At 40.5% G+C, this 20,488-nt stretch overlaps 1 protein-coding gene across 3 annotated transcripts in view; it reads right to left on the reverse strand.

Moving 5' to 3' along the window:
- The window catches only part of TENM4 (teneurin transmembrane protein 4), a 597,100-nt gene that overhangs the window by 165,481 nt on the left and 411,131 nt on the right, over positions 1 to 20,488 (reverse strand). For all 3 annotated transcript variants that reach the window (XM_082754369.1, XM_082754368.1, XM_082754367.1), the window contains 3 exons: positions 10,550 to 10,720; positions 5,478 to 5,692; positions 419 to 629 (listed from right to left, as the gene is read on the reverse strand). In XM_082754369.1, the coding sequence (XP_082610495.1) occupies positions 419 to 629; positions 5,478 to 5,692; positions 10,550 to 10,720 (597 nt within the window). The remainder of the gene's footprint in view (positions 1 to 418; positions 630 to 5,477; positions 5,693 to 10,549; positions 10,721 to 20,488) is intronic.

The raw sequence follows: 20,488 nt of genomic DNA on the forward strand, positions 1-20,488 counted from the left end.
GCGCTCTGCCTGAACTCCTGCTGCAGTAATTTTGACAGTGCTCAAAGGCAGGACTGTCACACAAAACTGTTGCATGGTGTTGCTCTGTGCTCTTCAATCATTCCTATACCTCTGCTCCAGGAAGGGAAAAAAAAAGAAGCTAAATAAAAATGAGATCAAAGGCAAAACGAAGCAGGGAATTTCAAGCTTGTAATCCAACTTTGGCACTAGGTAGAATCTCCTTCTGGATATAGTTATTTAAAAGGCATACAAAATACTTACGGGGTAGTTAGGGCCTAACAGCATTCAGCCTGTCGCTAAACACATCCTCTACAAGCCTTCTCTCCCCAGCCACACAAAGGTACCGTGCAATTTGAGTATGCGCATTAATACCTGGCCTCGAGGCAGCCAGCTGAGGAATAAAACAGGAAATCCTTACCAATAGCAGTCGTAAGAAAAGAAACCACTTCCGACTCCTTGCCATCATTGTAGAAGGCTAAATGCCATATGCCTGAATCCAAATACTGGATAAACCCCGTCTCGTGGCTGGACAAGGGCACAAAGGCTCTGTGCTGCCGCTGAGGTCCTTCTAGGCTTCTCGCCTCCTGCGTTAGCAGGCGTCTTCCATCAAGGAGCTCGACAAAGTCAAACTGAAAAATAAAAAAGAGCAATGGCTGGGTGAATTTCGGGCTGAGGAAGCCTGGTCTCTCGCTCCTGGTTTGTTTTATGGAGGAGACAGACATATTTTGCTTTGAGTATTAGAAATGTACATATATAGATTTTTCATAAACAGGTTTTCTCTGTTGGTGTCTATCCAACTTAAGTATGTTCCTGGAAAACATGCAAGTAACTATTTTGGAAATAGCAAGTATATGAACGTAGTTCTCTGTAATTATATGGGCCAAGAAACCGTCTTTATTTAGAAAGTGATTTGGGGCACACTGACCTTACTGACATGCTTTCTCTAGAGACATAGGCAGGGAAAGCTGAGGTCCAGGGAACGTGACTAAATTGCACTGTGAGTGTAATGATTAAGAGATGCTACTCAGAAGCTTTTTTTTTATTTTCTTTGTGTCTTGGCTAACAAGGAAAATAGGCAGAAAAAAAAATTAACTAGCCTAACTGGATAGACTGTTTGCCAGAATTGTTTATGATCATCAAGAGAAAGATAAGTGCTATTTGTAAGTAAATTCTGGTGTAGGTGTTGCAGAAGTATTTTCCTTAGCCAGTAAGGATTTTTTTTTAAAGCAATAGCAGAAGTGGTTAAAGGATCATAGAAGATGGAAAACAGATAAGCTAATGTATAAAAGGCCCATTTATGAGCTGGCTTCTAGAAATTTTCTTCAAAAGAACTTTTTTTCCCCTGGGTGACTTCAGGTGAACAATTGCTTTGATTTTGCTATTAGCATTACAACTACCTTTTGTTCTCTGTTTAAATAACTCCACCAACTTTCTGCAATAATTGTATTTTGTCTGATAATATATTAATGGGACAAGTCAGATACAAGTCTAGCAGACATCACAGATGTGAAGTGAGCCTTATCTAACCCGACTCTTATCTTGTGTTCAGGTGAACAGAACATTTTGTGAGCAGAACGAAACAGCTGGGGCACAGCCATGCTTCTCTGTGCCCTGACTTTCCTTGGGTTTCCCTCTCTCACCCAGTCAGTCAAATAAGCTTGTTGGTTTTGGTAGGAGCGAGGAAAACAGGGAAAAACACCACCACTTATTTTTGTACAGCAGCAAATATTGCTGCTCTAAATGGTTGCAACAAATTTGGTCTCCTTTTGACTTTACCATATCAAAATGTGAGTGCTTCTGTTAAATTATTACGTTGGCTGGTATGCTCTTCAAAGTCCACCAAAATACGGAGTTGTTGACATTTCCTCTCCTCTTGCAGCTATTGCTAAGTTAAAAAGAAATATTTATTTCCAAATTTATTTATTTATTTAGAAATAAACTATATATGGCCTACCTTGTACTTAAAATGACAAAGTTTGTCCCTAGAGTATTCCTCATGATTGCATTTTAATTATTTATTTGAACTCTGTTTTGAATTTGCTTTATTCATTTTTCTTATTTTAGCATGTAGATCATTCAGATCTGATGCTGCAGTGTCTTCTGAGAAAGCAAAAGCCAGGACGCCTGTGAAGGGCATTCCTTTGGCTGTCTATGAAGACAGAAGCAGAGTTGTTGTTTTGAGATAATGTGATGTAAATACAAAATATAAAGCCTACAGGTATGTAATTGAAAAAGCATATTTGTTTTAGAAAAATAAGACACTCTAGTGGTTTTAAGTTTCAGAGGACAGAAGCGTGAGGTTGTTCTGAACAGCACTGTGTGAGCCAGACATTTGCAGCCATTCTGAGGATACCCTCAGGGCATCTATTGCTTGCTACATATTATGTTTAGATGCTTAAAACTTAGTGGGATGAAAACAATATCAAGGCATCTAGCTACAGTGAGCTGCTGTTGTTACAGCCCAATCCAGGTTATGCTTACCTGGGGCTTCCTGACAAATGTAAAAGTTTATTTTTATAAATATTTGCAAGATAGGTGTTGGTGCCTTTGCAAAGTTACTAGGTTACTAACTGTAAATATGATTCAATCCGTAAATGCATTACGTTTTATTACATTTGAATAAATTTATAGATTTTTAATACACAATTAGAATTAATGCAAGCAAGAAAATTGTAGACAGAATACCTCTTTAATAAATTCAAATTGTATAAATGAAAAAATGCCTCCCAAAGCTGTGATGGTCAATCCCTAAAATCTAGTATGTAAAAAATTTGGCCTAGGTTAAAGAGTTTAAAAATGATTTGATATGGGAAGATTAAATTTAATAGACCATAAGAAAATTGTTTAACCTTTACTATAATTTGTTGAGAAGAATTAGAAGTGCCTTTTGTTACCAGTAAATTATTTTTGGCTTCTACAAGCTCTATTTTTAACAGTACAGAAATCTGAAGTTTTCACTTGCTTCTGATTATTAATATCCATGGTTGCTGGCAACCTTCAGTAGTAGATAGGTGATCACAGACAAAGTTTCCCAAAGACAATCTGGAATAGTTTGTTGTTTTAGCAGGGAAAATTATAACTTTTAAGATTTTACCAATTTCAGGTAGCAACTCAAAGATCCTGAAAGAGAATAGTTTGTCCATAGGTACATGCTACAGAAAATTGATTATCTAACCAGAAGAAATATCTAATTATCTACTACAGAAGAAAATTTGATTGTCAGTTCAAATTTTATTACTGCCATCAACCAGATAGGCTGGGAAAAAAATCAACCCTTCCAAGGAGGAGATTATCACTGCTGTTAGCCTGCGCTTTGCCAAAGTCTTGTTTGTGAAATTCATTATAAAATTTGGAAATATAAAACTCACTGGGTAGATTTACAGGGTGCAGCAGATACTCTGGATCATGCAAGAGAAAAAATTAGATTTGTGTAATATGTTTTAACTATGAGATACAATGTTAACACAAAAAGCAGGTTACCTCTTTAATGACTCCTAAGGCTAATAAATTATGGTGAGATGAAGTGCTAAGGATTAAACTTCATATAAAAAGATATAAAAGGAAAACACTGTTTTAATTGACAGCAGGTTTGAAAAATATTAGGAAAAGGGATCATTTCAAAACTGAATTAAGTATTAGCTAGTAATATATCAATACTGTTCCAGTATCTGCAGATTCATTGTTATTTCTTCATAATGGTGGGATTGGGGTTCTGTTTCTACTACTCTTATTTTTTGGATTAAAATGTCCCTCTGGTAATTTTTGGTAATGTTTTGGTCCAGATGCAGATTTTTTATATACGTGGCAGCTCTTGATTTGTGGCTATACACACTTACAAGCAGCACTTACAAGGTCTTGGTACAAGTGCATTGCCTCCTCCAGCATGTAATATTGACAAACATGTGCCACATCCCACATTCAATGTAGCAGTAAAGAAGTCAGTGTGGGCTTCTTAATTGCTTAAAACATTAGTAATTAACATATTTACTATGGCTGGGTGAAATGCCCTGCTCCACTTAAGCATTTTGCTTTAAATTCAACAGACTTTACTTGAGATTTATGTGTTAAATTTCATAATTGTTCTTTAAACAATTGAAACTATTCATGTAATAAGTTCTGTTTCATAATGGATATTAATAATCATTACAAACAAGGAAAGCCAAAGTAATACAGACTTCTGATCTACAGTTAGTATTATTGTTGTGAGCATGACCTTATTATTTTAATAAAACAGGAGGTTTAAATTCTAAATGTCTCAATCTCCCCTTAAAGAGAGACTGATTAAAAATGGGTAATAACAGCACTATTGTGTCACTGAATTTATGACCTGCTGATCCTACTGAAATATTTTAATTCTGCAGAAAGGCAGGCAGAGAAAGCGTAGATTTATGACACCTCTTTGACATAAATAAGTTGCAGGTGTGTTAATATGTGGAAAATACCATATTACCCAGAAAGGTTGTCATAAACATATTTGTTTGCTTAGAAAGAAAATAAAGACGGTGTATTTCTATAAATCTTAAATTGCTGTGTTGGTTGCTGGACTTTTCCGTTAGTAATGGAGGAGAAGGGTAAGTTAGAACATTAACAGAAACCTGGTAATACTTTGCTAACTTGCTGATGCAAGTGGGAGCAAGATGTTTTGCACTGCCAAACAGAGTTACGCCCTAATGCATTAATCAATCTGGCTAAGAGCAGCTTACGAACTGAGATGGAAAGTAGAGAAACTAATGTACAAAATCCTTATGTAAGGGAATGGTTATTTGGAGCTTTCCCCAGAAAGTGACTCCTCAACGCAGCTTTTCCCCAGGTGTGTTAAGGAAAGCAACTGCTTTCATTTTAGCCCTACAGAATAATAACCTTATCTTGATTCCTGCTGAAGTAAGAGTGGCTTTCTGTAAGGACTTGATTTTGCTTGGTTATACACCAGTTACTGTGCCCTGACCAACCTCAGCCTAATCTGACAGCCAACACGCATAATGTGAAGAGTTGGCCCAAGGCATTTCAGCACAGGAGGCAAAAGTGAATAGTGCTCCCATGAGGGTGAGAAAATGGGGTCGTGCACCTCTTACCATGGGAGGGGAGATGCTGAAAGAGGGGTGCATGGCATGAAAGATGGGGACAAGGGATGAAAAAATTATTTTTGATGTATTTTTGGTGAGGCTGCTGTTGCAAGGGGCACTGGATGGAGAGGGTGGTGGTTGATGGTGCTGTGCAGATCCCCTCACACAACCTTTTCTGCCCCCTGGCAGCTTGCTGCCTTAGGCAACCGCCTGCTTTGCCTGAGCCTACAGCCCATGGGGTTAATGCGTGTGACAATCTGGTAACTCTCACTTGTTTATCTTTCTCTGGATTTATCACCTTTAACATCTTGCAAGCACGCAGCAAATTCCTGAGAGAAACAGCTGAAATAAAAACAGCCATGAGAACAAAAGTTATAAGACAAGCGTTGCTTCATTGAAACGTGGTCCCATTACCTGTGTATGTGATGGTGGAAGGCCTTTTCTGCCATAGATGCCAACCAGAGCGGCCTTTCCTAAGGACACATTGAATTTCAGATGCACTGGGTGGTCGATGAACACCTGAGATCTCCAAAAGATACCAGGAGGGATCTTCTGTGTGGCTCGTCTGCCAACATCGATTTCTCCAGAGTCTATAAAACTGTCGTCTGGAAAGAAACTACTGGGCTTTCCTGCCAAAACACAGGAACAAAAATCTTGGATTAGCCTTAGATCCTAGAAGTAATCCAACCGTACTGGTATCTCTGACACTGATCTTGAGAAACAGACTATTAGTGTCCCGAGGTCTTCAGAGTACTTTGTGTGGCCAATCCTTATGATATGAGAGGAAAACTGGCAGGGTTATTCTTGGCTTCAGTAACTGTTTTGTTTGAAAACAGGAATATGGGAAGAGCAACCTGGAGAAAAATGACCCTTTGTTCAAAGCATAACATTAGAGCTTGTGTAATTACATTACATAAAAATAAATCGTCTTGCATTATAACACAAATGAAAATGAGTTCACTGATGGAGAAGAGACATCATTACATTAGCAGAGAGAAGGGAAGTAACAGTGAGGTAGGCACGTGTCACAGAATGGGATGGCAGTGTGGAGAAGAGCAGCATGAAGGGATGCCTGAGAGGGGAAAGGAAAATGTTTCTCTGTTAAATTAATGCTGGAAAGCAGTATCCATATTTCAAATTTGTTCATCAGTCCAGAAAAGGCTAAAGCTAAAAAGGACTGAGTAAAAAGATGATGGAAATCATACCCTGCATGTCAGTAATATCTACTAAGAAACTTGATAGGTTTTAATTAGGTTTCAATACAATCTGTGAAGTGTGTTATGATTATCCATCTTCCTTTAGCAGCCAAACAAACGGAGGCATCTGTTTTCTGAAGCAACCACCAGACTGGGGAGCCTGAGCATGTGGATGGCAATCAGCACTCGTCATAACATCCGAGGGAGTCAGCAGGGAGCTCAGCATCCCTGGAAAACAAGGCTGAGGAACTCCGGGTTAGACACCCACACACTCACAGTTCTCAGAATTGGTGGCTGCTTCGAGAAAACCTCAACCCCACGGAAGCCCAGGGAGTATGGACAAAATGCACACTGAAATCCCAAAATGCTGTCTGGCCTTTGCCATAACCAGTGGCCACGCAGCTTCACCTGCAGTGCAGAAAGAAGATGACAGCAACTACTTAACAAACAGCCTTTAAGGACACTTGTACTTGAAGAAATTAAAAAAAAAAAAAAAAAAAAAAAAGATTTTGGCTTTAGTAAGGAGAACGTCATATCACCATCAAGGTCAAATTATTAAATTTAGAAATCCAAATCGATTTGTTATCTCGGTGCCATTACACCTCAGTACTCTGTGTTTCACAGATCAAACAATTCTGATAAAATTAGAAGAAAACTTTCAGGAACATGCAGTATTTTGCAGGAAAATCAAATTATGAGAATTTTTCTTCCAGAACCTACATGTGGGAAACAGGATATATGAAATAAAAGTATATTTTTCTACTTAGAATGAGTTAAAGTGAAATAGTCTTAGAATTTACTTGCCATATTGAAAAGGTGATTGGTAGAACAACCTCTCATTTTACTGTTTTAACATTTCCTTTAAAAATTAAACTTCTCCATATGTCATCCCAATACAAACTCTCCAGGAGAGACAGAAGTAAACTGTTAGCTGTCTCTCCAAAATCCATCTATAAATTATATGCATATTGACCATTAACAAGAGGAGTCTCTGAAGACATTTCTTTGTAGACAGGAGATCTTTCCAATTTTCTATTGTATAAAACATTTTAGAAGAACTTTTGGTCCAAATAAGGCTAATCCCTGATTAGCTAATTCAAGTTTGCAACTGCTGATGTACATTGTTGGAGTGGGGCTTGATGGCATGTTTCATTTCTGTGCTGCCTTGTGGCTGGAGTTTTATGCATACCAGCACAGTCTCGAAAACAGTGGACGCCTGTTCATAGGAAAAAGCTACTGGTTATTTTATAAGACTCTCATTTATCTTTGTTCATCAAATTCAAATAAATACGAGGGGGAAATCTGCTGACTTTTTATCCTTTTTTAGTCAAAGTGTATATTAATAGAGATAATCAGAAGCAGCTTAGGTAAATGGACATTGTTACCGAATTGTTTGTGCTAAAAGAGTACAGCTGTACAATGGAAATCAGCTAGCTTGATTCCAAAGGGGATTACTTTATAAAAAGGATTGTTAATATTTATCTGGCATCCTAAAAATTACTTTTCACACTGTTGGGATTAAAAGAAACGGTTCCCATGTCTTCATGCAAAGTTTCTTATTCCATTCTTGTAGGGTGAAAAGATTCAGGTTTCTATTAAAAAGACCTAAAGACGTCACCTGTTGGGGCTCAGATGAAGGATTTATTTTTCTGATTGCTACCGACACGTTTTATAGATTCATAGAAATTCAGATGAAAATCTAAAGTATTTGATATGCGCCCTGATTGTTCATTAATAAAGACTGCACAGCGGAGTGAATCGGGGGAGGTGAGAATTTAATATGATGGATGGTGCTGTGCAGGAGAGAGCCTGGAGAAATTGAGCACAGTGTGTATTCTGCCCGTACAGGCAGCAATTGCTCAAGCAAAAAAAACGCTTGTGTGATTGAAAAAGACAATTTCACATAAATAATTGTTTGTACATGCAATTACAAAGCTTCTATCTCCTCTTGGTGGGCTGTTGTAAGGCTGAAAAGGTGATGTGAGCCGGGCTGTGCTGTGCAGCCTGCAGCTGGAGGTAGCCTGATGCGGAACGGCTCGCCACCAGGCTGAAGTCAATCCCTGCTTTGCCAGGTTTAACCTACAGTAGGATCAGGCCCTACAAATTGGATTCTTCATAAAGAAAGTACAATAAGAAAGCAATTTCAGCTTCTAATCAGAAATTAGGTTTTAATCAGAATATTTGACTACTTAAAATTAACTTCAGGTCTGCATCCTTAATTGGGCTGTCAATTACTTTGCTCTTTCCATGCATTACCTTGAACTTTTTAGTTGCCGTAGCAACTCTTCCTAATTTATTTGGTTATCAAAATGAACCATTTCGTTTCGGCCCCTGCTGAATCTGCTGGTATTTTCAATACCAAGGTACCCTGACTCATCAAAACACTTAAGAACACACTCGTATTCCTCTGACTTCAATCACAGTTAATTACACGCTTAAATGTAAGCATGTGATTAAGTGCTTTGCTAAACAGGGATGGGCTTAAACACCCATAAATGCTGAGCTAGAGCAAAGCCACAGATGAGAATTGGCAAGGTGTTGGTAATGATTCATTTTGATCAGCTGTATGACTATTCCAGACCGTTTCAGTGTGATCAGGAGTAGTTTCAAATATGGTTTAATATATTTTTTTTTTAAATAAATTCCAATCACATAAATTCTGATTGAGAACAGCAGCCATGCAACACTGCTAGCCCAGAACTGGTTGCATAGTCGCTCGATGGGGAAAGAGCTGCGTTGTAAGGCTGGATGTCATTAGTCCTGCAAGAAACATCTTGTCCTGGTGTGGTTTTCCTTAGTCAGGACAAGATATTCTCCTCTAAACCTACGGATTCCCAAACATCTGTGTGAAGCACAAACTTGAGGGGGCTTCTGATGAAACTCCTAGGGTAATTTCCAGATTTCTTTTTTTAAGCACAGCTTTTTGGCAGCAATCAAAACTTCAATTGACAGCACTAAGCATAGCTGAAAAAGAAATCAAGTGGAGGTCTTTGATTTGGATGGCAGTCTTAGATAAATACTTTCGTTCGTTTTCATTTTGACTTTTAAAAGGAAGTGGACAGATCAAAACTACATGTTCCAAAACCAAAACATATGGCAAGTTAGAGGGGGAAAAAAAAAAGGATCTGTCTCAAGTATTTTTGAATACAACATATGATATCTGCAGCTTGCTCCACTGTCTAGTCAGGTTTGCTGAGAATAACTCTCTTGGTTGATTTTTCCTTGCAGAACGTTGATGTCAGCCGTCAGTTCCTAGTAAATACACTGTTTTAGGGAACGCACACAATTAGGGCTTTTATTTGGACTGATAAAGGCAGATAAGCTCTTAAAGGAAAAAAAAAAAAAAAAAGACTAGAATTAATTTAAATTAAATAGATAAACATAAGCTCTCTGCCAAAGTCCAGGGAACTTTGGAAACTTTTGAATTCAATGAGTTGCCAGAACAGTAGCAAATCTCTAACTCCAAAACCTTCCTCCCCCAAAATAAATACCAAAAAAAGCCAAAGACAAATTTTATGGGAATCTGTTAGCCTTGTATAAAGCAGCTCGGCACACAAACAAAACAGCTTTCTGAGTATTTGAATTGCAGAACAGCTTTCTGAATCTTTCAGCTCCTCATTCCTCCAAGTTTTGGGAGGGATAAAACACCTGCCCTTGCAGGGTTTACGGGTAATTTTGGCAGTGCTGCTTCCATACGGAGCACAGGAAGATGTCAAGCTGCTGGACTGACAAACCATCAGCTGCTTCCAATTTCAGTTAAATCCGCGAGCTGCCAGCACCACGACACTTTGAGGAGAGCAGGACTTCCATCTGGCCAGCTTAGCAAAGAGATGTCCAGCCAGGGAACGCCAGTACCCACTGGTTCTTTGGTCCTCAAAACATTTGGCACATGGTGGCAATGAATAGGCAAAACCAAATGTTTCTGTTGGATCCACTGCTCCAGGAGTCTTTTAATTTTCAAGACGTTTTGTCCCCATGAAAATAGGCATTTGAGGCAGGGTTTTCATGATGGACATCTGTAGCCTTAGAGATAGGGTGCAGAATTCCACCTTGAGAATGCTTGAGATGTGTGGTGGGGATTGTACATACTTTTATCAAATCAGCAAATATCAGAAGGGTATGAAACTTAGACACATAGGGAAACAAGACTGACGACGACTAGTTCTAGACGTGAAAGACTGGAGAAAGCACCTGACAATGGCAGCATTGAGGGTAATGGAACATGAGATTGGGTGGCTGGAGTTCAGAGGCAGACAGAAGACTCACGACATGGACACACACCAACCGTACCTTCACTGGTTCCTTTGCCTTTCCTGTCAGGTAACTCTAACCCTGTGCCCCCCGAAGGATATAAGGAGACGTCCGTTGGCACTGGCCAACTGCTGGCCGTGTCTTCCGTGATTTCATACATCTGCCCTTCCATCGGCTGCAGGTGCCAGTTTAGGCCAAACAGGTGCATGGCTGTGGTGAGCAATGAGAAAAGTCATCTTTTTCTGCCTGGGAGAGATTCAGAACTTGTAGCAGGGGAACTTCCTAAACACTCAGTCTACTGGCCTATTGGTGGTCATTGTTTTAGGGCAAAAATGGGTTTTGTGTGGTTAGACAGCCCCTACTGATTCTACCGTGCCGATTCCCTAAGTCTTTACCCCCACTAAGTCTCTACCCCCATTTTAACTAGTTTTGGATCACCTCTACCAATCCACTCTGCTTCTTCCAGTGGAACCACACCTGATCCATTCTCACAGAGGGAATAACTGGGCACCACGTTTCAGATAATTCCCAAAGCTGGGGTGACGATGTGGTGAATGTGAAAATACAAGGGGTATTATATATTTCTCAGCATACCAACAGATCCTAGGAAATTGCTCTTTGGTTTGCTTTGCCGTAGTCTATGCTTTGACTACACAATATGCTTTTTGTGTAGGTTATTTTTTTTTTCTTTTTAACCCATCAATTAAACACACAAGCCCCTCTGACAGTTTTTCCTGAGTAAGACCAAGAAAATCTTAAGACAATTTTAGATCAGTCTTGAGCAGATCCCTTTGTGCTCAGCACCAGGAATGCAACATGACCACAAGTGAGCACTCCTCAGTACAATTTGGCTTCCCCTACCCAGACCAAAGATACATCCTGGAGGTTTGAACACCAGGAGCACCATCTACATTTGTGTGATACCAGGACATAGCTCTTTCTAGCTTTCTTGGCCACACAAAGTCATCCAGTGTGCACATGAATCTATCTCAAGCCATTACATAAAGACAGGTGAAGTTAAGGAACAAGACAGAATACTTAAAAAGCAAACACGTGTATGTGGAGTATGGAAAATTGTATGCTTACACAACTAATGCTTGCCCCTTGAAAATGGAAAGCAAAACAACGTGGCTTTCCGTATCAGTTCTTCCTTCCCCAACATAAACATTTCATATTCAATCAGGATCCAGTTTAGCTCCAGGCTCTCTGCAGCTAAATGATCTGATATTTGCTACACTTGGAATGACATTTCTTTTCTAAGGGAGTGCCTTGATATTTTACTCTACAATTTCTCCAAGAAACTGTGCAGTGGCACTAGAATCACAGCCATTTAGCATAAACAAAAAGAGTCAAAAGCAGTGTGGAAATAAGAGCATTTCCATTTTATATAGCTCTCATTTTGTTCACAAAGATACATCTGAGCTTGGCAAACACTGTCAGGGACAAGTGGCTAGTTTATTTAAACCTGTGCATCAGGAACAATCTTTTCAAGATGATTGAAAAGTAATCTGAGTAGTTCTCCAAAAAATGGCATGTTTAGGCAATTTAGCAAAATCAGTGACTTTTTTCCACTTCAGTCTCAATTAGGTCATCTATCATTTACTAACATGAATAAACTTGTCTTTGCACTAACACAACATCACAAAACAAGGAGAGCAAACGTCTCGTTTTACCATGTAAACTGGGCCTGGGATTGTTAACAAAGTCTGGATCATTAGGAAAGAAAATACTCTCCTAAAACCCCCAAGCAGCAAGGGAAGTCTCCCAGGGAGCTGGCCACAGCCCAAATGTGTTTATCCAAGTACACGTACCCAGCAGGAATACTACCAGCACAACTGGTTGTGTACCCAGCACACTCTGGGCAGTGGCCAGCATTTGGATCTGAAGGGAGAATATTTGGCAGAGATACAGTGCAAGGGAAGAGAAGAAATCAGACTGGGAGCAAGGAATTTGTATCAAGCGTTTGGCATTGCTACGTTTGCATAGTATTTTTGTTCTTATATGGCCCTCATCCTCACCAGGCCGCCTGGACACGTGTTCACAGCCTTTAACCTCATAAAACCTCATCAGGTGGGAATCTGATACTTCTACTTCACAGAAAGCAAAAAGAGAAGTATATCGGATTAGAGGACTGACTCAGTTCACTTCTCTGGACTTTCAAAGTGTGTTAGTTCCCTTAGCTTACTCTGTGCTCACAGGTTCACGAGCCCTACAGGTGTTGCATGCACTCCTCCTCCAGCAGCTTTTGTGTAAGCCCAGTACCAGATGCTGCCTGAACATGCCGTCCAGACCGGACCTCTCCAGGGACCAGAATGTTCCCCAGATGCTGCAGAGCTCTTAGTGTGGGTTCCCACGTTAACCACACAGGTGTTTGTAGTCAGAGGAGAATGAAAGCTGTCTTCTTCACTCCTCCAAACCCAGGCAGTTCTTCACTGCAAGCAGTCCAGATGCCTCTTCTGACCTAAGTGCTTAATTCCAACTCCATCTATCAGATGCCTTCAGATTACAATGACCTACACAAGCTCATACAGGCATCGCTGGCTCAGGCATGAATTGAGCCGATGGCTTTTCCACTAGACCATTTGACATGCTCTATCTTTCGGCTATCACAGCTTAAGTGCCTCCTGTCCTCAGTAGGAATCTGTTGCTTTTACATCTTTCTTTACTGCATGAAAATGAAGGTGAAGAAGTCAGCAGTGTTTTGGCTGCAGAGGGAAGGCTATGAGCATTTCCTCCAGGCATGCAAAAAGCATTAAAAACACTTGAGAGGAAATGTCTTAGGAAGAGAAAATCGTGCTTCAGTCAAAGGACAGAGCTCGCTGTCTGGAAGTGCTGTGACTTTTCTGCATATTATCCATCTCCCTGAGCAAGTGAATCATGGTGCCAGGTCACCATTCATCCCTAAATGTTTGCAAAGCATCTTACAATGTCCCAGTCTAGAAAATAGGTTAGAATTACAGGTAACATAGCTGCTGCCTGTGTTATCACACACAGATAAAAGTATCTATGTTATCAGACAGGCCTGCATTAACATGTCAACTTTTGTCTTTGGTTAATAGATTTTTCTGAAGCAAAAAGCTTCTCATGTACCTCAATCCCAACATCACACACATGCCTTATGAGTTGTATGCACACCATGCATACAAAAGTGCAAAAATCTGAGAAACAGAGAACTATTTGAACAGTATTTGCTTACTAAGTGGCTTTAAAAAAGTCTAGAAAAAAATGCAAAAGCTTACACTTCATGCTCCATTAAGACTTTCTAATTTGATGTTTCCAAACAATATAAAAACCTCTAAATATTCACAACCGTAAGACAAATAGCACATAATTTCTGCTGCAGGTGAGTAATAACCACAAAAGCCTTTCAGAAACTCGAACAAGAAGTCCAATTTGCTTTGGAAACACACCCTGGTGCTATGTGTGTTACTAGGAAATCACCCAGCTAAGTATTTATCATTGCTATCTACCAAATACCAGCAGTATCTGATTTGCAAGCCGATGAAAGATTCAGTCTTCTTCCCTAAGTGCCATACTCATGCTAAAAAGTCAAGCAGTAACAGCAGTGGATGCTTTGGCTCTCTAAATCTCAGTGGGACGTGTAAAACTGTTGATGCACACAGTTGCTTAAAGGTTTTAGGACAGCACAGATCAACCTTGTTCTGTGCTAAATTGATGCAAAGTTCTTTCGTGAGGGGAAAAAAAAAAGACCATAATCAAGGAAAAACCCTGGAACTATGGATGAGAAACACGGTCACATACTTTGAAGTGTTAATGTTCCTAAAAGCAAAGTAAGGCTGTAAAAATAGTTTGGGATTCCTGATGCTCTCAGTCTCCAGGTCAATTGAACCCACTGCTGACATTTTCTCTTTGGCTTTTTTTTTTTCTCTGCTCAGCTAGATATAAGATGTGGAAGTGCCTTCCTAAAAGCCCCCATGTCCTCTCTCTTCCTTCCCCACCATGACACTCAGTAGATATTCAGATATTGAAGGCTCCCCCTGTATTAAAAGAGCACGCTGCAATTAACAATCATTAGAGCGTACCCTTTTGTAAAATACCATGTAGCTTTCACTGCCTGGGAAGCCTCCTGACATGCTCTTTGCAGAAGCTTTGGTTACATTCCCCATGGCTAATAAAACTCTTTTGTCTGCCTTCCCTTGAAATGGAAACAATACTTCGGGGAAACCCCGCGTGTGTGCTCTCTGGGCCGTTTCAGCACCAACAATTCGGATGATGTGGTAAAGGCATCTGGGACATCTGGCTCATTATGCTCGTGTTTTGACATCGAGCACGCTTGCACACTTTTAATGATTGCTGCATGCTAGCAAAAAGTGCCCCGAACCTTGCTGAATGGGTAACAGAGTTTTCTGTGGCAGAATAAAGTCCTCAGTCCTGCGGTGTCTCTTGCTGCCTTCTTGGTGGGCAAAAGAAGGGAGTCAAACTCCACGGTCCTTTTAGGGTTTGATGGCTCTGCTGAGCTCAGCAATTCAGCCACGGCAGGGTGATGTGGCTATTCATTTGCTGGACCCAGATTCGCTTGAGCAAAGCAAATTTACAAACAGCTTTAGCATCAGACGAGCTATTTAACCACCCAAATAAATCAAAGTTCACACTGGTGGCACCAAGTACTCAGGATCATGAGTCTTCAGGCTTTAACACATTATTTGCTTCAGCATCACATTATTCCTACTCTGCAGCAGTTTGTGGAGACCATAAGCAACATTAGCTGATGCTGTTAAGCCAAATAAAGAGGAAATTTATTTTCAAAGTTTGCTCTCAAGAAACCCAGGCTTTGGGGTGTCTCTGTATTATTGCCACTTGCTTATGACACAGCGAAAGCCTGAAGTCAAAACTTCTTACTCAGCAGAGAGCAGAACAAAGAAACTGGAAGAGCATTTCGGGTGAAAACAGACAAAGATAATAATTCACATGGTCAACAAAATGGACATTATTTGGGACAGGTTGATGGAGCGAAGGAGTTCGCCGAGAGAGGCAGATGATTGTGATAGATCACGGGGAGAAGAAAAGACAAGGCGTGCTTACTGAAGCATATGAGACCCCCAGAAACCACACCAGTCAGCAAAAGAAAAAAACTGAAAAACACACTGCTTGCCCTTTATTAGCTTGTTGCTTTGCCCAAAGCTGCACACTAAGTGTAATAAATAACCAAACCAATCAATTACGATGTTTGAAATTAAGGCTATGGCCGAAGCCACCAGCTGCTTCTGTAGTGTTTGCTAAATGCATTCTCACAGGCTCTGCTGCTGCCTCCTCTCCTGTCCTCCCCGAGCTATGTCCTGAAGTTACTGCTGCTGCCTTAGCTATTCCTCACCCAGCCGAAGCTCCTCGAGAAGCTAATGAATGAAGAAAATAGCAATTGTTTTACGGTCTTGCTCTGAATGGTGAAAAAAAAAGTTTCTCTGAATGGAAGCTCAACAAAAGCAAGGAGTGAATCAGCAGCAGCACGAGCATGGTGCACAGCCTGGATTTACACGGAGCCCAGAGAGCAGTCAGGCGAGACAGAAAGTCTTTGGGGCTTCTAATCTGAAATAAAACAAGCCAGAGGAGTGCTGCTGGTAGGGAGAACGGTTTTCCAAAGCCCCCCCAGTGCAGAACGGGGCAAAGAAAGTGGGAAAAGACAGTGTAAGAAGCACGGATGCCATAATGAACAAGAATAAAAATGGAAAAGCAAAAGAAGGAGGGTGAGAAAAATACAGGAATACAGGTTGGAAACCAAGAAAAAGAGGGAAGATTCGGAGAGAGCAAAGGAAAGCAAAGAAAAAAAAAAAAAGGAAAAACAGCTGGAGCTCAGTGAGTGGTTAAGAAGATATTTTAAACAGTTTGTTTCTTTGCTCCCCTCTCTTTTGTGGAATCAAGCATGAGATACGTGGTGCTTACACATCTCTCTTTAACCTCCAGGTTCAACAATCAGTCTTATAATAACACACTTTCTAAAATGAGACCTGAGTTACACTTTTTCTCCTAATTGAAAAAAAAAAAAAAAAAAGCTGAATTCCTCCACTGAATTACTCAGGGCTAATTTTGACTCAAGTAAATGTATTGCTTTCACTCCTGTCTCTGGAATAAACTTGACTGTAATTATCTGGATAACTGTCTCTCTACACTGAAATTATATGATTTCTGTAGAAGTGGGAGAATTGACTGTTGCAGAATTAATCATATTTTTGTGACATTCAATGTTATGAAAAGGAGCCTTTCAGCATGAAATAATCACTGGTTTGTCAATCTTCAATAAATCAAGGAAGAGGCACGCAAGATTAAGGAGAATGGAAGTGGCAAAACAAACATTAGAGAAAGAAAACAACCAGTTTGTTTTTCTTTTACATTGCTGTTTCTGTTTCCGTGTTGGACAATGTTTCCGTGGCCTGGTGTGGCAGGCCATGCCAACAGGGCAGGGACAAGGACCAAAGTGGCTCCTGTGGCCCTTCTGGTGTCAAAAGGGGGTAAGAAAAGCCAGACTGGATGTGGTGTGTCTTACCTGCTCTCCTTGCTTGTAGGGCCAAGTCCTGGCCCCACGTGGGGTTCGTCTACAGGCCTGGGGCTCTGACGCTGCAGCAATTTAATGTCCAAGTACTAAACAAGCTCTCAGACTTGGAATTGAAGTTCAGTATCCTGACTGCAGACCCCAGTGGTCCGTAATATCATGAATTCACACCTTTTCCCTGTAAATACCTGGTCACTGAGCCAGACACTGCGGGACAAAGAGACAGAGGCTCTTGCATGGACTTTTGCGGTTACCTTGGGACCTTTGCACAACTCTCTGCAACATTACCAGCATCTGGAGTTATTTCCTACGGGTAAATGCCCTCCTTTCACAGCTTAAAGCACTTATTTATGGAATGGAAAACCCGACTTCAGAAATCACCCCCTGCCCAGATGAAGGTGAACCTGCCCACCATGTGGGAGCAGAGAACCCCGCACACAGCCCAGCTGAACCCAGGCCTGGAAATGCAAAATTAAGAGGCCTCGAAGAACAGAGCCCCAAGGACAGATCAAATTGTGTGTTGTTGAAGCGAAGACACAGCCTGTGGCTGGGAGGTCCCACGCCTCTGCTTCCTGCCCTGTTGGTTTATTTGTCACAGGGCAATCATTTAGAAAAATAAAACCAAACGAGACAAAGGGGGACGTTTAGGGTAATGCCCTTTATTGTAAGCTCCCTGGCTGGCCCCTTCCCTGATTGCTTGGTGATCCAGCTCCAGTGAGAAAAAAAGGTTTCCAAACCTTCATCGGCTGGGGATAGAGACACTCTGTTAGGCCAGGCTGCAAATTCTTCATGCTGAGAAACGGAGAACCCTTACTGCCTGTCCCTGGCTGAAGGGAGTAGGATGAAAGATTTAGGTGCTAAACAGAGAGATAATTGTCTCTTTTTTTTTTTTTTTTTTTTTTTTTTTTTTTTTTTTTTTATTGCTTGGCCATTCCTCTACATTCAGAGCTCAAACCATGAAAGCACCAGAAGGAAACCTGGGTGTCCTCCTTCCCCCAGCCAGAATCACCACCTGCAAAGAAGGAATTCAAATGACTGAGAGCTTCCTACCTCTTAAAATGTTGCCACCAGAGTAGGGCCTACCTCTCAGGGAAACAAAGCATGGTGTTAATCACCTAAATTCCTGGCTGCAAAGGCATTCACTTGCTTTGATTTGACACACACCATTTATTCTCTGACCTCTCCTCACTGAAGAGCTGTATCAAAGATTTCCAAGACAGAAGCAGATGGTCTACCAAATAGTATTAGTCCCTTCTTAGGAGAACACTTTATATTTTAATTTAGTCCTCAATTGCTCTTAATAGGGAAGAAAAAAAAAAGCTTCCAGCTGAAGCATCACATTTCTTTGAAACCTTCAAGGAAGTGACTAGGAGGAAGATATGTTATAAAATGAAGCAGTTAAACTCAATGTTTGTTCGATGCAAAGAGTCAGCACTTCCTATTCAATGTCTTCCTAATTACCCCTGGGGATCAAAGACTTTCAAGTGATTGCCTGTCCATTCAGACTGCTAATAGATGATCGCTGGCCCCTCCAGTGTTCTAGTAGCTTGCTGGATGCTTCTCATCTCCTACAGGGAAGAAAACTGCAATTTTAAATGCTTAGCATATTTTTATAGGGTATTTTTAGGAGGATTTTTTAAAGTGTCAACCTATAGGAAAAAAAAAAAAAGACATAAAGGTGTTGTGGCTTATCTGAGGTGCTGCCTGCTTAAATACAACCTGTAATTTCCTTCGCCATTGTGAAAGCAGAATAAGAAGTTGAAGGATGGATCTCAGCAACATTTTGCTGCTATTAGGCAGCTTATTAGGCACCAAAGCAGCTTATTCCAGCCCTCACCGCTCTAGTAAATTTGGTGTTAGACATGCTCAGCCCTTTCTCACTAAAATAATATTTTCCCTTCTAGATACCCTTTCTGGCAGAGCCCATATTACTATAAATATTACTGAGACATTTCTTCGCGATCAAAGTCAATTATAAGATGGTCCCACTGTACCTCTAAATGGAGTTTTAATTTGTGTATATAATATTAGAAATAATGGTTTTCCCATTGGGCTACTCACTTCAATTAGAGAAATGAGGACAGGCAGCCCTACCAGAGGGCCTCCTGCCTTGCTTTGCAAGTACTGAAATTCTGGGCTAGCCTGTTGTGGACAGTATAATTCTACAAACACCATTTCATTACGCGCTTATAAACCGTGAGACCCTGTTTAAAAGGGTGTAATTTACGTAGGTAAATCGACAACCTCTCCCATGTTTCCTTCCTTATTAGCTCTGACAGATATTGTGAGAAAACCTGCTTTTCCATTAATATAATAGGTTGCTTACAGTCTAAAAAATATAGTTTTGTGGCTTCAAAATTGCAATCTGTCACCTGCACCCCAGCATATGAGGTGGGATGAGAGGTTACATTTAGTATCCCAGCTTAGGGGCTGAGATCGAAGCATTCGTGTAGAATTTGATGAGTGAATGGATCTGTCAGGTAGCTTGTCGGCTCATCAATCCTCCTGAATTTTATTCTGAAGATGAGTCAAATGAGTTGAGAGTGCTGCTTATGGTTTAATCCTAAAATCAGCTGAAAACTGCATTAGTCACCGTGCAGGTTGAAATAGCGCTGGAGCCCCTGTTGGGCTGTGCTAGGTGATGTAAGGAAAATGAACAACACGACGGTCTCTGAATCCCTTGATACCCAAAGCACAGGTTTAACGTAAGCTGTACTTAGCTCGAGTGAATCCAGTGACTTCAAGAGTGTGATGGAGGTGCTTTAAACGAAGCACAAATTTACACATTTTGTAGATTGAGGCAGAGAGTGCTTGTGAGCATCATCAAACTTGAGCCCTAAAGCTGAATCTGGTTGGCTTGGTGGCTTTTTGAAGAGATCTGATAAAAATCATCTGCACATGTATTTAGGGGTATCTTCTTGTTTTAACTGCTTTGGCCATGACAAATACATAGGTATGTTTAAAGCAGGCTAACAAGCTTTTAATTTAGTTTCTAATTTTCTTTACATGAACTTGAAAAAGAAGCAGATTGTTCCAACAGTTCATTTGGACAGGGATTTTTTTTTTCTCCTGTACAAAAGCTCAGCAAATGGATACAAATGTACAGTCTGAGAAAGCTGATAAAGTGGGTGACACAGCACAATTAATGACACTAGATTTTTTTATTTATTTTTTTCTGCCCAGACACCATGGGCAAAACCCAGCCCAGTACTTTGAGGTACTATAAATCTAAGTGAATGGTTCAGATCAGTGTGAAAAGCTCTCTCAGTAACGAAACTTAACGCAACCCGATGATTTGTTCCCTTGGACTTCAAACTAAATCCAGCACACAGATTAAGGCAAATGCTGGCAAGTGCAACCCACAGCGCTCTCTTAAAAGGCCCACAGCCATCTTTATGTTTAATTACACCTAAAAAAAGCATTTACTAAAGAAACTCAAAGTTCGCCAAGTCAAGGGCTCCGAAGTGCGCGAA

Source organism: Aythya marila (assembly GCF_965140915.1).
Source record: "Aythya marila genome assembly, chromosome: 1".
Lineage (NCBI taxonomy): Eukaryota > Metazoa > Chordata > Aves > Anseriformes > Anatidae > Aythya > Aythya marila.